Source organism: Rousettus aegyptiacus, unplaced genomic scaffold (genome assembly GCF_014176215.1).
Source record: "Rousettus aegyptiacus isolate mRouAeg1 unplaced genomic scaffold, mRouAeg1.p scaffold_m13_p_2, whole genome shotgun sequence".
Lineage (NCBI taxonomy): Eukaryota > Metazoa > Chordata > Mammalia > Chiroptera > Pteropodidae > Rousettus > Rousettus aegyptiacus.
In genome coordinates, this window is record NW_023416295.1 from 137,609,295 (window position 1) to 137,626,490 (window position 17,196).

Genomic DNA, 17,196 nt, shown 5'->3' on the forward strand with positions numbered 1-17,196 from the left:
AGACTGCCAGTTCTCATTCCATGAACTTTCCAGTCATGTTTTCTTTCAATTCCACATCCACAATGCTCATATGTGCCAGGTCTCAGTTTTTCTCAGTATTCTCTATTCGGGGTGGGGCCCTTGCCTTAGGGAGTGAAGCCTAGTTGATACTGCGTTCTGCCACTATTAAGCACTTATCTCTACTTCCCTTTCTTCTAGCATTCCCTGACCTAAATCTCAGCTCCACTGTAAACTCCAGAGCCACATTTCCTGGTCTTAGTCTTCTCTGCTGCCTTTAAAAACTCTAAGTATGGGCTCTATGTTGATATTCACTGTGTTGATATCTGTTTGTAGAAAGAGGTACGTGTAGATTCAAATGTATGTAACTACTATTTTCCTGACTCCTTTTTTTCCCCATTGGTTATTTGAGCTTATATAATACTCAAATCTAAGAGCATTAATCCAATCTTTAGACCAGATCACATCCTGCTGGGGGCAGTATGGTTGGGAATAGCTGAAAAGTCAGGTCGAGACTTATCTGATTTCCCAGGATTTGTGGACCTAGCCTTTTTCTCATTTAGAAAAAAAAAAAGAAGGTGCAGCTCTCATAAGAATGAGCTGCACTTCTAGGATTTGACATTTTCAGCAATAGAACTACTAAAAATAGAATGCTATACATAGAATGATGTCATTTGTTTCCAAAGGTTATTGATATACTAGAGCAAGGCAAAAATAATAAAAGTGAGATGTCTAATGGCAAACTCTGAGAGTAAGGTTAGGACTATAATCCTGTCAGTTATCTCGGGGCAAACAGGAAAAGGGCTAGCACTTGGTTGCCCAGGGATGCTGCCACCTCTAGCTTCAAGAGTTGCTCCAAGCGATATCCCAGAATGGCTTAATTTTATAATAGAAACAAGCAAAAGCTTAGCTAATTAAAATATAAAACTGATCAATTTCTGAGGATGGTTTGTATAAGAAAAACTAAAATTTTAAATGAGAGGCTTAATTCTCTCTGTTGAAAATTAGAGATTTCCCCTTCCTTTTCTTAGAGCATTTCCCCTAAAAAATTTGAAATTTTAAGTTCTTTCTCTAGATCTTTGAAATTTACGTAAATCTTTTACAAAACTAAACAGACCTTTTGCCATTATAATGGCACAAGATTGTCTTTCTCCTGGACCTGGACATTATCTCTTTGAAATTTAAACATCTAGGGAAAAGTTTCTCTTATCTTCCTCTGTTTACAAAACTTCCTCTTGTCTGCAAGATAGGAGAAGTTTATTTTCTCTTTGCAAAAAACCTATTAACTAACCAAATGGTCACTCCAATTACCAGGCGAATTTAAGAGCAACTATGTGTAATAAATGCTGTCAAGTCCTGTAGCTTGAGGACCAGTTATCGTTTTTCCTGAGAACATATATGTCTGCTTGGAGAGATTTCTGTCTTTACAATAGCTTAGCAAATTGCCTGTGATTTGTATCATTTTCTTGTTTAATGCTTATTCAATAATAAAACTTTGTTTTGTGGACAGGGTCTCCGAGTTGGAAGATTTTGTTTTCAATTCTCCTCCCTAACACTTGAAATATGACTGTCCTTTATTTCTCTGAAATTAAATATATCCCTAAAATTTTATTCAGTGTACTTATGTTTTGAGTTTTTGCTCAAATTAAAGCATATAGACATAGTTATAGTGCACTGACCATAGTATCTTTTTTTTTCAAATGGAATGATTCTGTTGTTTTTAACCCCAACTAATCAGTTCTCTTATTAGAATTTCCTCTTGAGTTCCTACTCCAACTCTTGTCACATTTCCTTGGCTGATTACCTTCTGCCTTGCATGGTTTTTGCCTTTACATGTATATAAATATTCATCTCTCTCTCTCAAAAAGCAAGTTCTAAGAGAAGAAGTCCTTACTCTGCTCTTATCTTCTCTACCGCACCAAGCATGATGATGCAATGAACATAATAAATAGCTTTTGATTTATTTCTGACCTTTAGTTTTGAAATGATACGAACAGCAATAATTAAATTCCCCCAGGAAACCTTGTCTCTGACAACATTTTAAGTAAATATAGCACATTTCTATTGTCTAGATTTATTCTGATTATATTCTTTCAATACCTGATGCTCCAGAAGTGTTTTCACCAGTAGCTCCAGTTGTGGTTGCATTTTCCCCTCCAGTTGTTCCTAATTGAAAAGAACAGTGGTGCTCAGTCCACACTGGGGTTGCCAGAGTTAGCAAATAACTTCAGCCCCACTCCAGACTCACAGCCTCAGAAGTTCTAAGGCAGGAGGAGTCTTGGAATCTGAAACATAACATTCTTTGCTCTAAGTCACCTCATAGCTGATGTTAGAGAAACAGTGCTATTAAGCCCATTAATGTAGGGATGGTGAAGTCATGAATATGGGCATGGGCATTTACTAACAACAATAGAAGCCCCTGGTGACTTCTCTAAGGTTAGTAAGAAGATGCTTCAGAACCTGTATTTCCATACCTGCTCTGCCTTCCGATGTTGTGACTGCGGCAGTTGAGTCTCCACTGGTGCTTTTACTCCTAGGGGCTGTTGTGAAGTCCTTTGATACTTCTGAGGTCCCTGAAATAACAGCAAGGAAGGGGGGCATTACTTTTAGAGTTGTAGGATTCTACATATCACTCCTAATGTGACAGAATATGTAAGAAATCTTTAAACAATCTCCAGGATTTCTGCAGCTAGATGGTCTAATACTATACACAGCTTACTTTATAGTTCAACCTATAATACGTTCAGTGCCATTTAATAGGTGCTAAAATGTACATCCTGACTTGCCTGATTTTCCTGCATTTGTTGTTCCTGTGCTTGGTTCCCAGGGTGTGCTGTCTGCCGTACTTTCTATTGGTGGTGCAGTAGGGCCTCCTGTTCCAACTGAAAAAAAAAAAAAAATAGCAGTTTAAAAAATATCCTAGACACAAATCCACTCATTTATTGTTATAAAAACCCTCTAAGGAAGGTAATATTATTATTCCTATGTAACAGATGTGGTTAAGTGACTTTCTCCAGGTCACCCAGCTGGTTGGCTGTAGATTCAGGAGCCAAACCCAGGCAGTCTAAACCCAGAGTTTATACTCTAACCTTTGCTTCTTAAACAATCTGTGGTAAATGAGAGCAATATTATAAAATTTCCAATATTGTCCTATATTGATGTTTTGGGAAAATGTCATGAAAGAAAAAAAAAATTTTTTTTAAAGAAAATCACCAAAGCATAAGCTTCTGTTCAACAGATATAAAATCGATGTGTTAAATCACTATTTCTAAATGTCTATTCTCTGTTTCAGTTTTTTCATGGACCAGTAACAAACAGTTCTGGATGGCACTCATTTGTGGACCAAACTTTCACCAGCTCTGTTTAAAAACATTGTACTTACTGTCTGATAACTAAAATAGATAACCGATTGACTTGTCATTATTGCTCAAATAATTCCAATTCAAATATAAACTAAACAGTCATCACCTTAAAATTTAAATCAGCTCACTGATCTAATTGGAATTAACCAGTTTCTTAATTTGCACTACTGTAGATTATTTGAGGTCCCCAACCTCCAGGGTGAAGAGGTATACCAGTCCATGGCCTGTTAGTAACCAGGCCTCATAGCAGAGGTGAGTGTTACAAGCTAGCGAATTTCATTTATATTTGCAGCTGCTCCCCAGCTCTAGCATCACCACCTCAGCTCCACTTCAGATCATCAGGCATTAGATTCTCATAGGAACACCCGTCCCTGGTGCCAAAAAGGTTGGGGACTGCTGGATTATATCTTTTAACATAATATTTTTATGTAAATTATACATAATTCCAAAAAGCATACAAAACATAAATTTTAAATTAAGAAATTTGCTAAGGGAAAATAAATGTAGAAAAAAAAGTCAGACCATGAATTAGTTAGTAAAGGCATAAAGAGAAGTCCCATGTACACTCTAAATATATGGCTTTTAAATGACATGGAAAGGAATTTTTATTTATCCTAAAAACAATCTGAACAATTGAAGAATTTTAAGCAGTGGAGTGACATGATGATAGATGAGTTTTGGGAAGTCCATTCTGGCCTATAGCATTGACCAAAGTGTAAATTGGGAGGGAAGTAGAGAAAGAGTGGAAATGTTCTCGACTTTAATAAGCATCGATTTTGCCTGAAGTGCTTGTTCATATACTGTGTTAGTTTCCACACCAAGAGCTTCTGATTCTAGGAAGTGGGCCCCAAAATTCGCATTTCTGAAAAGTTCTCAGGAGACGTTGATAATGTTGGTTTGGGGACTACACTTTGAACAACGCTGTTAAGGAAAGGTGAGCTAGGTGGATGACCAGAGAGATCAGGTAGAAAATGTTTAACACCTGAGCAGAAGCAGAGGCAAATGTGATGCAGAGGAGAGAAAATATAAGAGGTACTTAAAATTATCAACTGACTGCATAAGAAGTAGGGATGAACTAAGGGCTGTTTTCTTTTTTTTTCATTGAAATTACCTATGCTTACAGAATATCAATAATGTTTTATTCATGAAACTAACAATTCTTGAACTTTGGTCAATGGTGCACAAGGGCAAGCATTTTCTCATTTGGCTATTTTTAGAACTCTGTTTTTATGCACAGATCAGGGAACTGTGGAGCTATTAAAGAGACGGCTAAGTATTCTGGGTTCTAATCGTAATTCTGCCAGTTTTTAGACCTTTTATTATTTTCTTTCTTATGACAATAAAGAGACCAACTATCATGGTATTAATGTGTATTAAGTCACGTGTTATATATTTAAGCATAATTCAGAAATTTTAGTGTACACAGAAATATATCACTAATATTTTATTAATATGTTAAGATTAATTATTGAATATTTTCCCAAAGCTATTCAGGTGACATAGCACTGACACTGGACCCAAGTGATCTAAAGTTGTATATTTGTTCCTAGCTTGAAAAGAAGAAGCACTTGGGAAGAAAGCTATGGAAGAAATAGCATTTGACTTATTTCTTGGTCTCACCATTTCTGAAGCCTGTGTCACTTGTGGTTCTATTTTTATTTCCTGTGGTTATATTTGGTGATCCTCTAGTTTTCCCTGATGAAGATAAAATAAAAACAAACACCTGCTAAAAAAATGTGCATGGGTACCATCATCCTTCCGGATAATGAGTGTATAGAATTTTAACAATGTGATATACTTTAGGAAAGCAACTTTGAAAAATCTAAAGACTCTACATTTTATTATATATAAAGAATACCTACATCTGATGTTACACCTAAGTTAGACATCATTATTTTGTATAATTCTGTAACAACCAGTACTGCCTGCAACCCGTTGCTTAGCTGTGACTATGTACTTTGTTCTGAATTTAATTTACCTGATATGTGCCAAGGACTAGTAAAGAGGGGGCCCACTACTTCTGTTACGCCTGTACTTCCAGCTGTGGAGGTAACAGGAAACGAAGTTCCTGTAACACCTGAGAAAAACAGAAAATTAACTTTTCATTTCAAGTATACTTGGATTTTATTATCAATAGTGGCTTAACTGTTCAATCAATTCCTACCATAGAAAATAAAATCAAGAATCCAGTGATTTCTGCCCTGAGTTCCTAAAGATATTGTCTTAATATTGTTTTTGAAGCTGGAGAATTAATAATTCCCTCACGAAAAATTTTTATGCAAAATAGGTTCATAAATTAGTTTAAACTACCACCCACAAGAAGGAAGTCATGCAGCACCCCGTGAACCATTATAGAAATTGCTTAGCCCTAGACCTGTTAGACTGCTGGAAAAACAGGTAACCAAGACAGGAGAAATAACAGCATGCAATGAGTAAGAGTCGCATGATGTATAGCTTCTACTCCTGCAAGGTAATCTATTGATGCGCATAATTAAGATGTTTCATCTCACAAAGCAGAATGACAACTGCGCGACAATCTTGCCAAAACCAGACAAGGCAATGCCAGGAGAGGATCAGTTGACTGGAAGAAGAGTAGTGAGGCCCACTACTCTAAACTCCTTACTCATTATTACTCATGATTTTTGCTGTAAAAAACCTCTTTTGGGTAAGTCATTGGGAAGTTGGGATTTTGAGTACTATCTCCCCATTCTCCTGGGTAGCGTCATTCCAATAAAAGAGCTTATATTTCTTCACTGCAAAACTTGGTGTCAGTTCTTATTGACTTGCTATGTGCACAGAAGGGCACAAACTATTTTGGCTAATTTGACTATACTTTCCCCTAGGATTTGGTTTAGTCTTTGCAATTTTTTTTTTTTTTAAACAAAGTCATGTTATCTGCATCTTGAATGGAGTCACACTAAGTCTTCATACTTTTGTGCCAACAAAGTTGTTTTCAAAGAAATGGAACTTTATGCCCTAATCACACTGTTACTCAGGAATGATAGAAACAATGAAGAAATAATATCATGAAATAACTAATTACTATTTTTATACTTAAAACACATAATCGAAATATTGCTAGGTATACATGTTTTCTTTTATCCTGTATTAATTTTTTTTTAAAATTTGAGCTTAATATCAATTAGTATTGCTATAGATACTATATAAACAAGGAATGATAAGGAAGAAAATAAAGCCATATTATAGCCAATCAATATAAACTGGTTGAAAACAAGTTAAATTCAGCTTTTTAAAAAGTTTAAAACCAGAGGGAAAAGCCCAGTAAACTACTTGTTTGAAATATTTTTTTAAAGTCAAATACATAATTTTTTTCTTAAAAACCCAGTTACTAATAATTTATACTATTAGCTATTTTTTAACATATGAAATCCAGAAATTAATACACTAACCTGTAGTAAAAAGTTCACTAGATGGACTTAGAGTTGTTCCTGATAAGAAAAAGAAATGACGTGAATTTTTTTGACCTCAAGGAAAAATACTAGAAAAGATTGATCACTTGTTAGCTTTCAATAAATAACAATTTGCAATATATTCCGTATTGCATGTAATAACACATTTTTATTTTATCTTTAAAATAGTGACATTATAACATACTTTCCAATGTCTATTGTTTATTAGAGAAAATATCATGGATCCTCTTTAAGCTTACCTTTCAGACATTTATATTAAGTGAAATGAAACCCACTGAAGGAAAATGGCAAAATAATTTTTCATTATAAAAATCAAAATGCTTCTTAGAAGTAAGCAGAAAAACTTAGTCGTGGCTGGAAAATTAATTGCAAGATTTTATTTTAATAATTAAGCTTATCATGAGCTAAAAGTAATTGAGGCTAAAATAATAAATTATTTTATTTATTAAGTTTATTATGGGATAAAAAGGAATGGACACTCATCTTGAAAAAATTTAGTGTGGGTTACTGTCTCATAACACGCAGAGCTATCAATATTTTGGTAAAGGCAGCTCTTTCCATTACCATTCATATCTTTGCAGCACAGAAGCTGATATACAGTAACTCACAATTATCAAATGTTTTAGCATGTATGCTCATTTGCAATTAATGGAAACATCATTTGAAATGGTTATCAATATTAAAACTAATGAGAACAATGATGCTTTATCTATCAATTTAGTAATTAAGCCAAGAAGAAAAATGAATTCTCATATATTCTCACATATTAACAAAAGCATATCACAACTTTTACGGCTTTGTTGAGAATTTTCAACTTAATGTGTTCCGATGTCCAATGGTACGAAAGGGAACTATGTTACAGTAGCCTGACTAGCATGCACTACTACAGTCTGTGCCTAGTTCGTATGACTCTTACAGCCCTGAAAAAAGATGGGCCCTTGAAATGCACTTTGGAGCACATTGCAATTTTAGCCACACCAATTATAAGGAAAGGTCTATAAATGTGCTTTCTCATTCATATGCTAAAAATATTTGCAATCCATTCTTTACCACCTAGGGCGTGATGCTGTGTCCCCCTTAATTCCATGTTGATCAGAGTATGTTCGGATGTGGAAATTCTGGAGAAGATTTGATTCTGCTCTGTATGACAATGTTACTTTTAATTAAATGTAATTGTGTTCAACTTGAGAGAGCTCAAATTAGAATCATTGGAATCCCTTAGAGGTTAAATCTTTAAAGGAAAGTGGAATTTGAACCCAAATCTTTCATAGTATCGGGGTCTATCTTGCTACATCATTATAATCTTGATAGTCTTTGTGGACAATGGTGTAATAGTCTTTCTATGCTACCCTTGCATCCAGATCAGCAAGACGTTTTAATTCAAATGTTCTATCATTTTGTTCATTAGTGGAAAAGATATCAAGATTTGAATTGGTATGTTGGTAGAATCTGCTCGATACTGATCTGAAAATTCTTAACAATGCTGGGCACTAATTTCGAGAATTCTCACATAAATCTCTCAAACTACTTAATATTTGTCACATAATCAGAGGAGGCATTTTAGTATTTATTTGATATATTCTATAATTTCTAGTCTAATTTATAACATTACCATTCATATGGTAAGTGAGTAATAAAAAACTTAAACTACAAGAGGAAGTATTATATAAAAAAGCTTTATGGGTCACAATTTTAGGTACTAGGTAACTTAGATTTTAGCTTCAGCTTCGGTGCTGACTAGCAGAGATTTAGAAAGAATCACTTAAATTTTCTGAGACTAATTCTTCATATGCAGAATAGTTATAATACTTTTATTTCATTTGTTATTCATTCATTCTATTGACAAATACTTATTAGGCATCTATCAGTATGTGCTAGGCACTCTAATATCATTAGAGATATAAAGGTGAGTTAAAACAGACATGCTCCCTGTGTTCATGAAACTACTCAGGAAGATAGAAATCAATTAAGTTATTACAAAAACAAATAAAAACTTGCATTAACAACAAGAGCTATGAAATGCTTAAAATGGGGATGAGGCAGGTGGAGAAGGGATTTAATTAAGTCAAGATGGTCAGGAAAGGTTGAAGAAAAGATGATTTGAGTATAATTGGTATATAATATTATTTCTGTTATATTAGTTTCAGGTGTACAATATAGTGATTTAACATTTTTATATCTTATGATATTATCACTCCACTAATTCTAATCATCTATTACCATGTAAGCTTATCACAATATAATAAACTATATTCTCCATCACCTTTTTCATCCATCTTCCTCTCTTACAGCCATCCCTTTGGTCTCTGCTTCTATGTCTGCTTTTGTTTTGTTTTGTTTGTTTTTTTTAGATTCCACATATAAGTGAAACCAAATGGTATTTGTTTTTCTGTCTGGCTTATTTCAATTAGCATAATACATCAGTGTACATCAGTGTTGTTGCAAATGGTAAGATTTCATTCTTTTTTATTGCTGTATAATGTTCTATTGTATCTGTGGGTTTGTGTGTGTGTGTACACACCATATGCTCCTTATCCACTCATCTATCAATAGAAACCTAGGTTGCTTCCATATCTTGGCTAATGTGAATGATGCTGCAAAGAACATATATCTTTTCAAATTAATGTTTTCATTTTCTTCAGATAAATACCCAGAAGTGGAATTGCTGGGCCACATGGTGGATCATTTTTAGTTTTTTGAGGAATCTTCATAATGGTAAATTTATGGGAAGAAACTTTAAAATTATTTGGCTAATTCTTTGAAGTTATAGGTTAAAAAAACAACAACAACAACAACAAATAATGGCTTGTGAAACGTCTTCGACTCAGGGAAGTATTTGATCCAGTACTTGATCAAAAGTATTTCACCTAGGAACAAGATATAGAAAAAAGTTGTCCCCTACCTAGATTCTTTTTAAAACCTTTGTGTGTTCAAGGTTTTTAAGCCAAATTTATATTTTAAGACAAAGAAAAAAATAAAAGCAGAAAAGTTTGATTAAATTAAATTAACCCACTAATCACATGGGTTGAACTCAAAAGCATTATTATCAAAAAATGAAACTACATTTAGAACACTAAGACTGTAAACCAAAATTCTCGGTGAAATAGTACTCTTAAAAAAGAATTTTTTCCATCCATTGTACATAGTTCATGGAGAGGCAATACACATTTAAAATGATATAGCTTCCTAGCTATGTTATATCTGGAAATGTTAAACTTCTGCTTTTCAGGATCCATTTAAATATTCTTAGTTGATGCGTACCATATTTAGAAACTAGAAACTTTGCTAGTGATGATGACTAAACTCTTATTTTGGAATTATTTTTCTCAACACTAATCAAATGGGGTTCACCACTAGAAGGCTAAAAAACAAAAATCATTATGTAGTTATAGACTGGTAACAATTTGTCAAATGATGTTCAACTTTTAAACAATTTATGTCAGTAAAATGGGATGTGACTTTCAAGCCTACAATTTGTGGAGGCAATTGCCCCACAAAAGTGAGCTTTATTTCTTTTAAAAGTGTTCTAAAATCAAACACTTTGAGCTGTTTATTTTTAGTATGGCCTGATGCTTATTGGAGAAATTGAGAAGAAGAAAAAAAAGTTTAAAAAGGAAAAAATATGTTTGTGTGCCTTAAAATGAAATGTTTTATTCTTATATGGGAGATAAAAACAAAAACAAAAAACGATAGAACACTAGACTTGGCTTTTTTTTTTCTTTTGGAGCTTTTAAATAAAACTATCAGTAAAATACAAAACATTCTGAAATTCTTCTGATTGCCCTCCTTGCTTTATATAAATTATTATGATGCCACAGTCAAAGGTAAATGGACATGTTGTTTCTTATGGTTGTTAAAATTCAAAAATGTCACATTTTATTCTGAATGTCTTGTACCCAGTCCAGGAGTCTGTATCACAAACTGTAGAAAATTTATGATTATCCAGTTAATTGAATTAACAAAGATAACAAAATGGTAAGCCACAGATTTGAGGGGAAACAAAATCAATTATTATTAGAATTACACCTATTGTGTATAATATAGGCATAGTCTCAGAAAAGAAGATGTGGAATAGTGAATGCATTGCTGAGATGTTAAGAATTACTCTAAGACTTACCACTAATCATTATTTTTACATTGAAATATAATTAATAACTAAAATTTGTATGCTTCAGTTCACCTGGGAAATAAGCACTTATTAATTTATTCTAGCAATAAGATGAGCTACATGTACATTATTAATAAATGCTGGAAAATATCATTGATTTTATAACTTGATAATTACTATTTTCTGCATATCAGGATCATTTGGTTAAATTTATTCCAAGCACATACAATTTCTGGCACAATTGGACAGTTTTTACATGAAAAATAAACTTCTAAAAATTGTTTTTGCATCTTGAATTTAGAATAACGTTGGGGGGCCTAATTCATATCTTCAAAATTATAATTTTTGGCTATAAATTCTGGCTTCATGAATGATAAGGAAAAGAAAAACAATACTGATTTCTCTCTACATCATAACCATGAAATTCATTTTTTTTCTAATCTTTGTTATCCTAGAAAAATTATTTAAGCTCTTTGCTTCTCCTCCTCTATAAACTGATAAGGAAAGGGGATTGTGGAGAAAACAGTAATCAGGGGGCTGTTGAGATTTAATGAGATATTGAATGAAAATTACTTGATATAATGACTAGAATGTAGCAAACCTTCATTAAAAGTTACTATTAGCTACATCTTGAAATGTAGCACTGATGCAAAATTTAGTAAATCATTAACATTATATTCATAGAACATGAAATATCTACTAGAATTTCAATGAAATTAAATAAAACAAACATTAAGATTTAGTAAGGCTGAAATAAATAATATCTAATGAATTCAGGGAGAAAAATTCACCTAGTAATCGTCCCTATAATTCAACTACATTAGACTTGTAATTTTTTAACTGTTATAGTGGAGATGATTGCTGGGATTTTTTTAGTGTTTTAAAGTTAAACATTTTACATCTGAAACATCATCAATTTATAAAACCTCTTTAGGTGATCTACTCATGATTTTCTGTTGTATATGAAAAGTTTGCTTGCTAAAATTCAAAGTATTGACAAAATAAAATTACTAGAGAGTATTATCTTTAAAACGGAATGCTTGTGGGCGGGAAAAAAGCAATAAATGGGAATATATATATAAGCTGGAAAAAATATATGTATAAGCTGAGTACCTACTGGATATAGGATGCAGCTATCATTATATTGAAATAGTTATCCAAATTGCTTCTGACTCATGTATAACTATGCAAGTCATCAAATTAACAGTCAAGAATAATCAAAAATTGAAGTTTTAACAGCTGAATGAATGGTTTTAACTAAAAGAGAGCTATATAACATAAGCAAATTAATCATCTTAGAAATAGAACCAGGCTGAGAATTAGGAGTTCAGTCCATTGCTTATGGCTGAGATAACATGTGACTAAAAAACTATTCTGCAGTATATACGAAACAACAAAGAACTATTGGGACAAAATTGTTATTAGGGCTCAAAAAGTGAATTTATGATTATAGCATAAAAAAAATATATCTGAAATGTGTCAGTCTTTCTAAGATTTACAGTGAAAGAGCCAATAGTGTTTACCTTTGCTTATGATATAAACATAAGAAAAAGGTTGATAATTAAACATATTAGTTTGGGTATTTTTAATGATATTCTACACTATGATGGCTGATACATTAAGATATATATTTGCCCATTGAAAATAAGCAATGCATTAATTACCAAATAAAACAGATAATGCTAAGAAAAACAGAAGTACTCAAAATTATAGTCATATTTGATATCATTTTATAAAACTATAATTGAAATATTTGTGTTTTAGAGAAGGAATATTAGCTCTAATGAATGAAATGTATAAAATATATGATTTATCAGTATAAATAATAATACATAAAATATATGATGTATCAGTATAAATAATATCTAACCAATCATCTAACCTTCACCAGAAATTCTGTGCAAAAATAAACCTGGGTTATATATTTGAGACAGAGAAAAAGGAGAGTCATTCATTTATTCTATAAAGATTTATAGAATACTAATTATTATATAGATTGAGACTAGATGTAATTGAGAATACAAGAATGGTAAACTATGGTCTGTGACTTTAAGAATGTTAACTAGACACAGTGGGGGTCATTTCTCAATATATACCTGCTGTATAACTGAGACTAATATAATGTTATATGTCAATCATGCCACCATAAAACACATCATGGATTTAAGTATACACTTAAGTGTATGTGTGTGTGTGTGTGTGTGTGTGTGTATGTATACACACACTAGAATAAAGCAATGAATAATAGGAAAAAGAGAAATAATGTCAGTCGGAGAAAGAAAAGGTCCTTAGTATAGGGAGTGGTTATGTAGGCTTTCGAATTCACCTACCTGTTGTTTCACTGCTTGATGTAATCCCTGTTGAATTAAAGAAAACAATGGAGAAAAATAAGTTTTATTTAGAGGGAAAATTATGTTTCATGAGAACTCCTATGGTCATATATAAAATGGATCAAATTGAAATGAATGTTCCAGAGAAACTTGATCATATAGGTGAATAGATATTAAAATGTGAAATTAAATTTTTAAGATCCATAGACCACAAGTAAAAGGTCAAAAAACTTGTTATTTTGTATAACATTTTCTCCCAAAGCCCTCCACTAAAACATTCTTTAAAACAAAACAAAACAAAAACAAAAAACGAACAATAAAACTTCCCCTGAAAATGTCATTGCAAAGGTATAATACTACAAAAGGAAGTTAAAAAAAATTTTTTTTTTAATGCCCTCTTCATTACTGTGTGCTTGGAGATTATGGCTTACCTGTGCCTGAGCTACTGGTAATAAGTGTAATTGCTGTACAAAAGAAGAGACAAATGTTTGAAATAGTATGTTAAAATAGTGTTGAAAGACAGGTTTAAATAGCTCTAGAATACAAATAAATGATTAAATACAACACTTAAATTCATTTATCAGCTCTTCACATTTCAATATATTTTTGCACTCTACTGGCCACTGCTTTAATTACAAATAATTCAATTAAAGTTAAAATTCCTTGTTATTAGTAAAAGAAAAACTGTAAATTATTTTCAAAGAATTTAATATTGAATTTTCTTTAGTAGTCACTCTAAATTAGTAGTGTGTGGAATGTTCTTTTTAAAACACACAACCTCCGAATAGAGATGTTCTTCACTAATGTACAATTGGATGTAGATCTTACTATTCAGCATTTATAAAATGAATAGAGAATGACACAGTTGAAAATAGGAACAAAGTGCCTGAATATCAAATTAAGTATGCTGCTAATTTAGAAGCTAAAAAACAAATAAGCATTGTTTTACCTGCTTTGGTGCTTAATATGGAGGTAGCTGTTGCAGTAGGAACTATTTAAGGAAGACAATATTTATGAAAATAAATTACTGGAAAATTTAGTTCAGAAACCAGTTGCTATAAACTAAATAAAAATTTCTGAAATTATGTGCAGAGATTAAGTGCCAAAACAATCTTTCATTTAAATCAAAACAACACTATATATTTATCACATATCTACCAAAAAAAATTATTTTGTTATTACCACTTAACCAAAATTTCATATGAACTTTATAAGATCTATTTATAGGCCAAGAAATAAGGTTCAAAACCCTATGTGACATCTTACCTTTAGGTAAGTGACAGATACTAATTAAAATTTAAATAACATTTTACAGATGATCATGTAACTTTAAACATATTATCACAACCAAAGGTTTCCAATTTACTGTACTAGCTCTTTATTGACATCATCTCCAAATATCAGTCAACAGGAAATAAAACCCCTTCTTGACTAACACGAAATATGTAAGTGTAAGAATACTGCGACAAATCTAAGTATACTTATAGTGCCAGTAAATTAAAAGTCCCCAAACTAAAGCAAACTGCATTTGCCCAGCACTCTCTAGAATGGACATAACTGAAATGCCCTTATAGCTTATAGCAAATACACAAGTTAAGAAAAAGGAATTATCTTTTTATTTCTATGTTTTCAAATTATCTCCCAGTATAACCATAATTTTAAATTAAATGATTTATTTCATGGAAGACCACATTTACTTCTTTTTCATTCCATTTATTTCAATTATCTAAAGATGACAAGCTTTGGGTTACGATATTTAGCTAATAAACACACAATACCTATTGTATGTTCTAATAATATTCCTAACTTAATTCACAAGAGTATAATGAAATAATATTTTGACATATTTTCTACTAACTGTTAATTTATATTGAAATTTTTATATCAGCAGATTTGCCAGCATATTTTTTACTGGCACAGATTAATGTAAAACTATAAAGATTTATCCACGAAAATAAACTAGAAATATGTATTTAAAACATAATGATGATTTTACCTGTAAATGTTGGACTCGTAGAATTAATTTCTGAAAAAAATCATAAATTATTATTATTAACATAAATGCAAAATCATGAAAAAAATTTAAATCTCAAGTGGCCTATGAGTTAGTTATCTGCTTCTTTTTGATTTTACTTTTTATAATTTCTAGTATGAAAAAGTAGTTCATATATTCTTTTGAAGCTATCGATTTATTTTTAAGATATGTGTAGCTCATGAACAATTTTTCAGTTATTTAATTCTATCCGTAGTAATCCTCACCTTCCAGTCCATCTCTTTATTGAACTGTTTGAACTGATGTCTCACCCCCTTAATTCTCAGAACCTATAGATAGGCAGGGGCACACATGAAGCAGGAGAACTGCCCCATCTGCCAGATGTTCAAATTCCTTGGTTTTGAAGTGACCCAACATGATACACTGGAATGGAATTGTCTCAGCCCACTGAGGGGCAGTCTAACGCATAAAGCACCTGCTTCTCTGCTGTTGGTGGTCTGAAGGATCCCAAACTCTTAATCTCATCTCTCCTAAATCAATCAGAGTAAAATGTAACTACTCACCACTGCATTCCAACTCTCCTGCAATGCAATAGCTGAAAGTTAATTTAAAAAAAAAAATTAGGTTGAAATTTTAATTCCCAATGACATTCATTTCCCAAATTTAAAAAACAAATTATCTAACAGCAAAAATCAAAATAGAGTTAAATATAAGAACAGTAAATAGTTGTTATCCCAGAAGCATGCTATTGATTCAAATTACTTGTTTTTTTGTGTACTGTTATTTCTAATTATTTCACTGAGGAGTTCTCAGGGCCTAAAGAAATGCTTTGCAGTCAAGATGCATAGTTAGTTCTTACGTTTTTCAGTTTTGAACATGATGTTATTTGATGGCCATACCACTCTAGCATAGACATCACCTCTTAGCTTTCATGTTACCGTCTGAAAGCCTATAAACATGATCTTATATTTACAGAATTAAAACTTTTTTTACCTAAAATGACATAGTCACATTTTTTTGTCCTGTCTCTCTGCATTATTAAGTATAATATTTAACAAATCAATTATTGATATGTGGATTTGCTGAAAATATAAAATAACTAACTTAACTGACATAAAACTCAACCTAAAGCTGGCTTTCTCATTTAGAAACAATAGAATTAAAAATTATTTATTTTTTATTAATTTTTTTTTAAATGCAAGAAGCATTGGAAAGTTAGTGGAGAACGTACCATATTCTTCCACAGTTATCTTGGATCATTCCACCTGCTGGTATGACATCATTATAGAAGCAGCTGCACTCAGATAAACTGACACATTTCATGATGTTTTCATCCAGATAAGGAGCACTGTCTGGGCACTTAGCATAACAACCTGTGTGTAAAAATGACCCACAATTAGTCTTCATTTACTAAAACTGATCATGCTGCACTGTATATTTGTAAAGTTACTTAAATGATTTCATGAATTAAAGTAGGTAATAGCAAAATGACATCACATTCTTAAGAATGACACTGGGCAATGGACAAGTATCACTGTGTCCTCCTCTCTCTCTCTCCTATTAAATAAATAATTTACGTCCAGAGAAATGTTTCTAATGCAAATATATTAATGTCATAATAAAGATAACTATTCATTAAGTTACAAAATGTGAGACACCAAATTGACAGAAACTAACATTTTCCAGTTTTAAAATATCAATATAATTTGCACTGCTTTGTGGATATGATTAAAATTTGCCTTACCTTCTAAAAGTGCAGAAAATTTCTGACCAATAACTTGATCTTTGCATGTTTTTGCAGTCACTGTACCACAAGGTTCATAATGCCAGCTGCATTCTCCAGGTGAATTATAATAATCACAGTATACAGCTATAATTAAATTATGTTAAGTTAGTTCTATTGGTTACATAACAATTTTCACCTCTTTATTTTCTGAAGCACTTTTAAGAGAGATTTTGAGTATTAACAATAAGC

At 32.0% G+C, this 17,196-nt stretch overlaps 1 protein-coding gene across 1 annotated transcript in view; it reads right to left on the reverse strand.

Moving 5' to 3' along the window:
* LOC107514218 (mucin-19) overlaps positions 1-17,196 on the reverse strand; it is a 108,557-nt gene that overhangs the window by 52,901 nt on the left and 38,460 nt on the right. The window contains exons 31-43 of the mRNA XM_036235866.1: positions 16,966-17,091; positions 16,453-16,594; positions 15,785-15,816; positions 15,225-15,254; positions 14,178-14,219; positions 13,660-13,692; positions 13,229-13,255; positions 6,770-6,808; positions 5,338-5,436; positions 4,980-5,054; positions 2,784-2,879; positions 2,472-2,570; positions 2,098-2,163 (exon numbers count right to left, since the gene is read on the reverse strand). Coding sequence (XP_036091759.1) covers positions 2,098-2,163; positions 2,472-2,570; positions 2,784-2,879; positions 4,980-5,054; positions 5,338-5,436; positions 6,770-6,808; positions 13,229-13,255; positions 13,660-13,692; positions 14,178-14,219; positions 15,225-15,254; positions 15,785-15,816; positions 16,453-16,594; positions 16,966-17,091 — 906 coding nt within the window. The remainder of the gene's footprint in view (positions 1-2,097; positions 2,164-2,471; positions 2,571-2,783; positions 2,880-4,979; positions 5,055-5,337; positions 5,437-6,769; positions 6,809-13,228; positions 13,256-13,659; positions 13,693-14,177; positions 14,220-15,224; positions 15,255-15,784; positions 15,817-16,452; positions 16,595-16,965; positions 17,092-17,196) is intronic.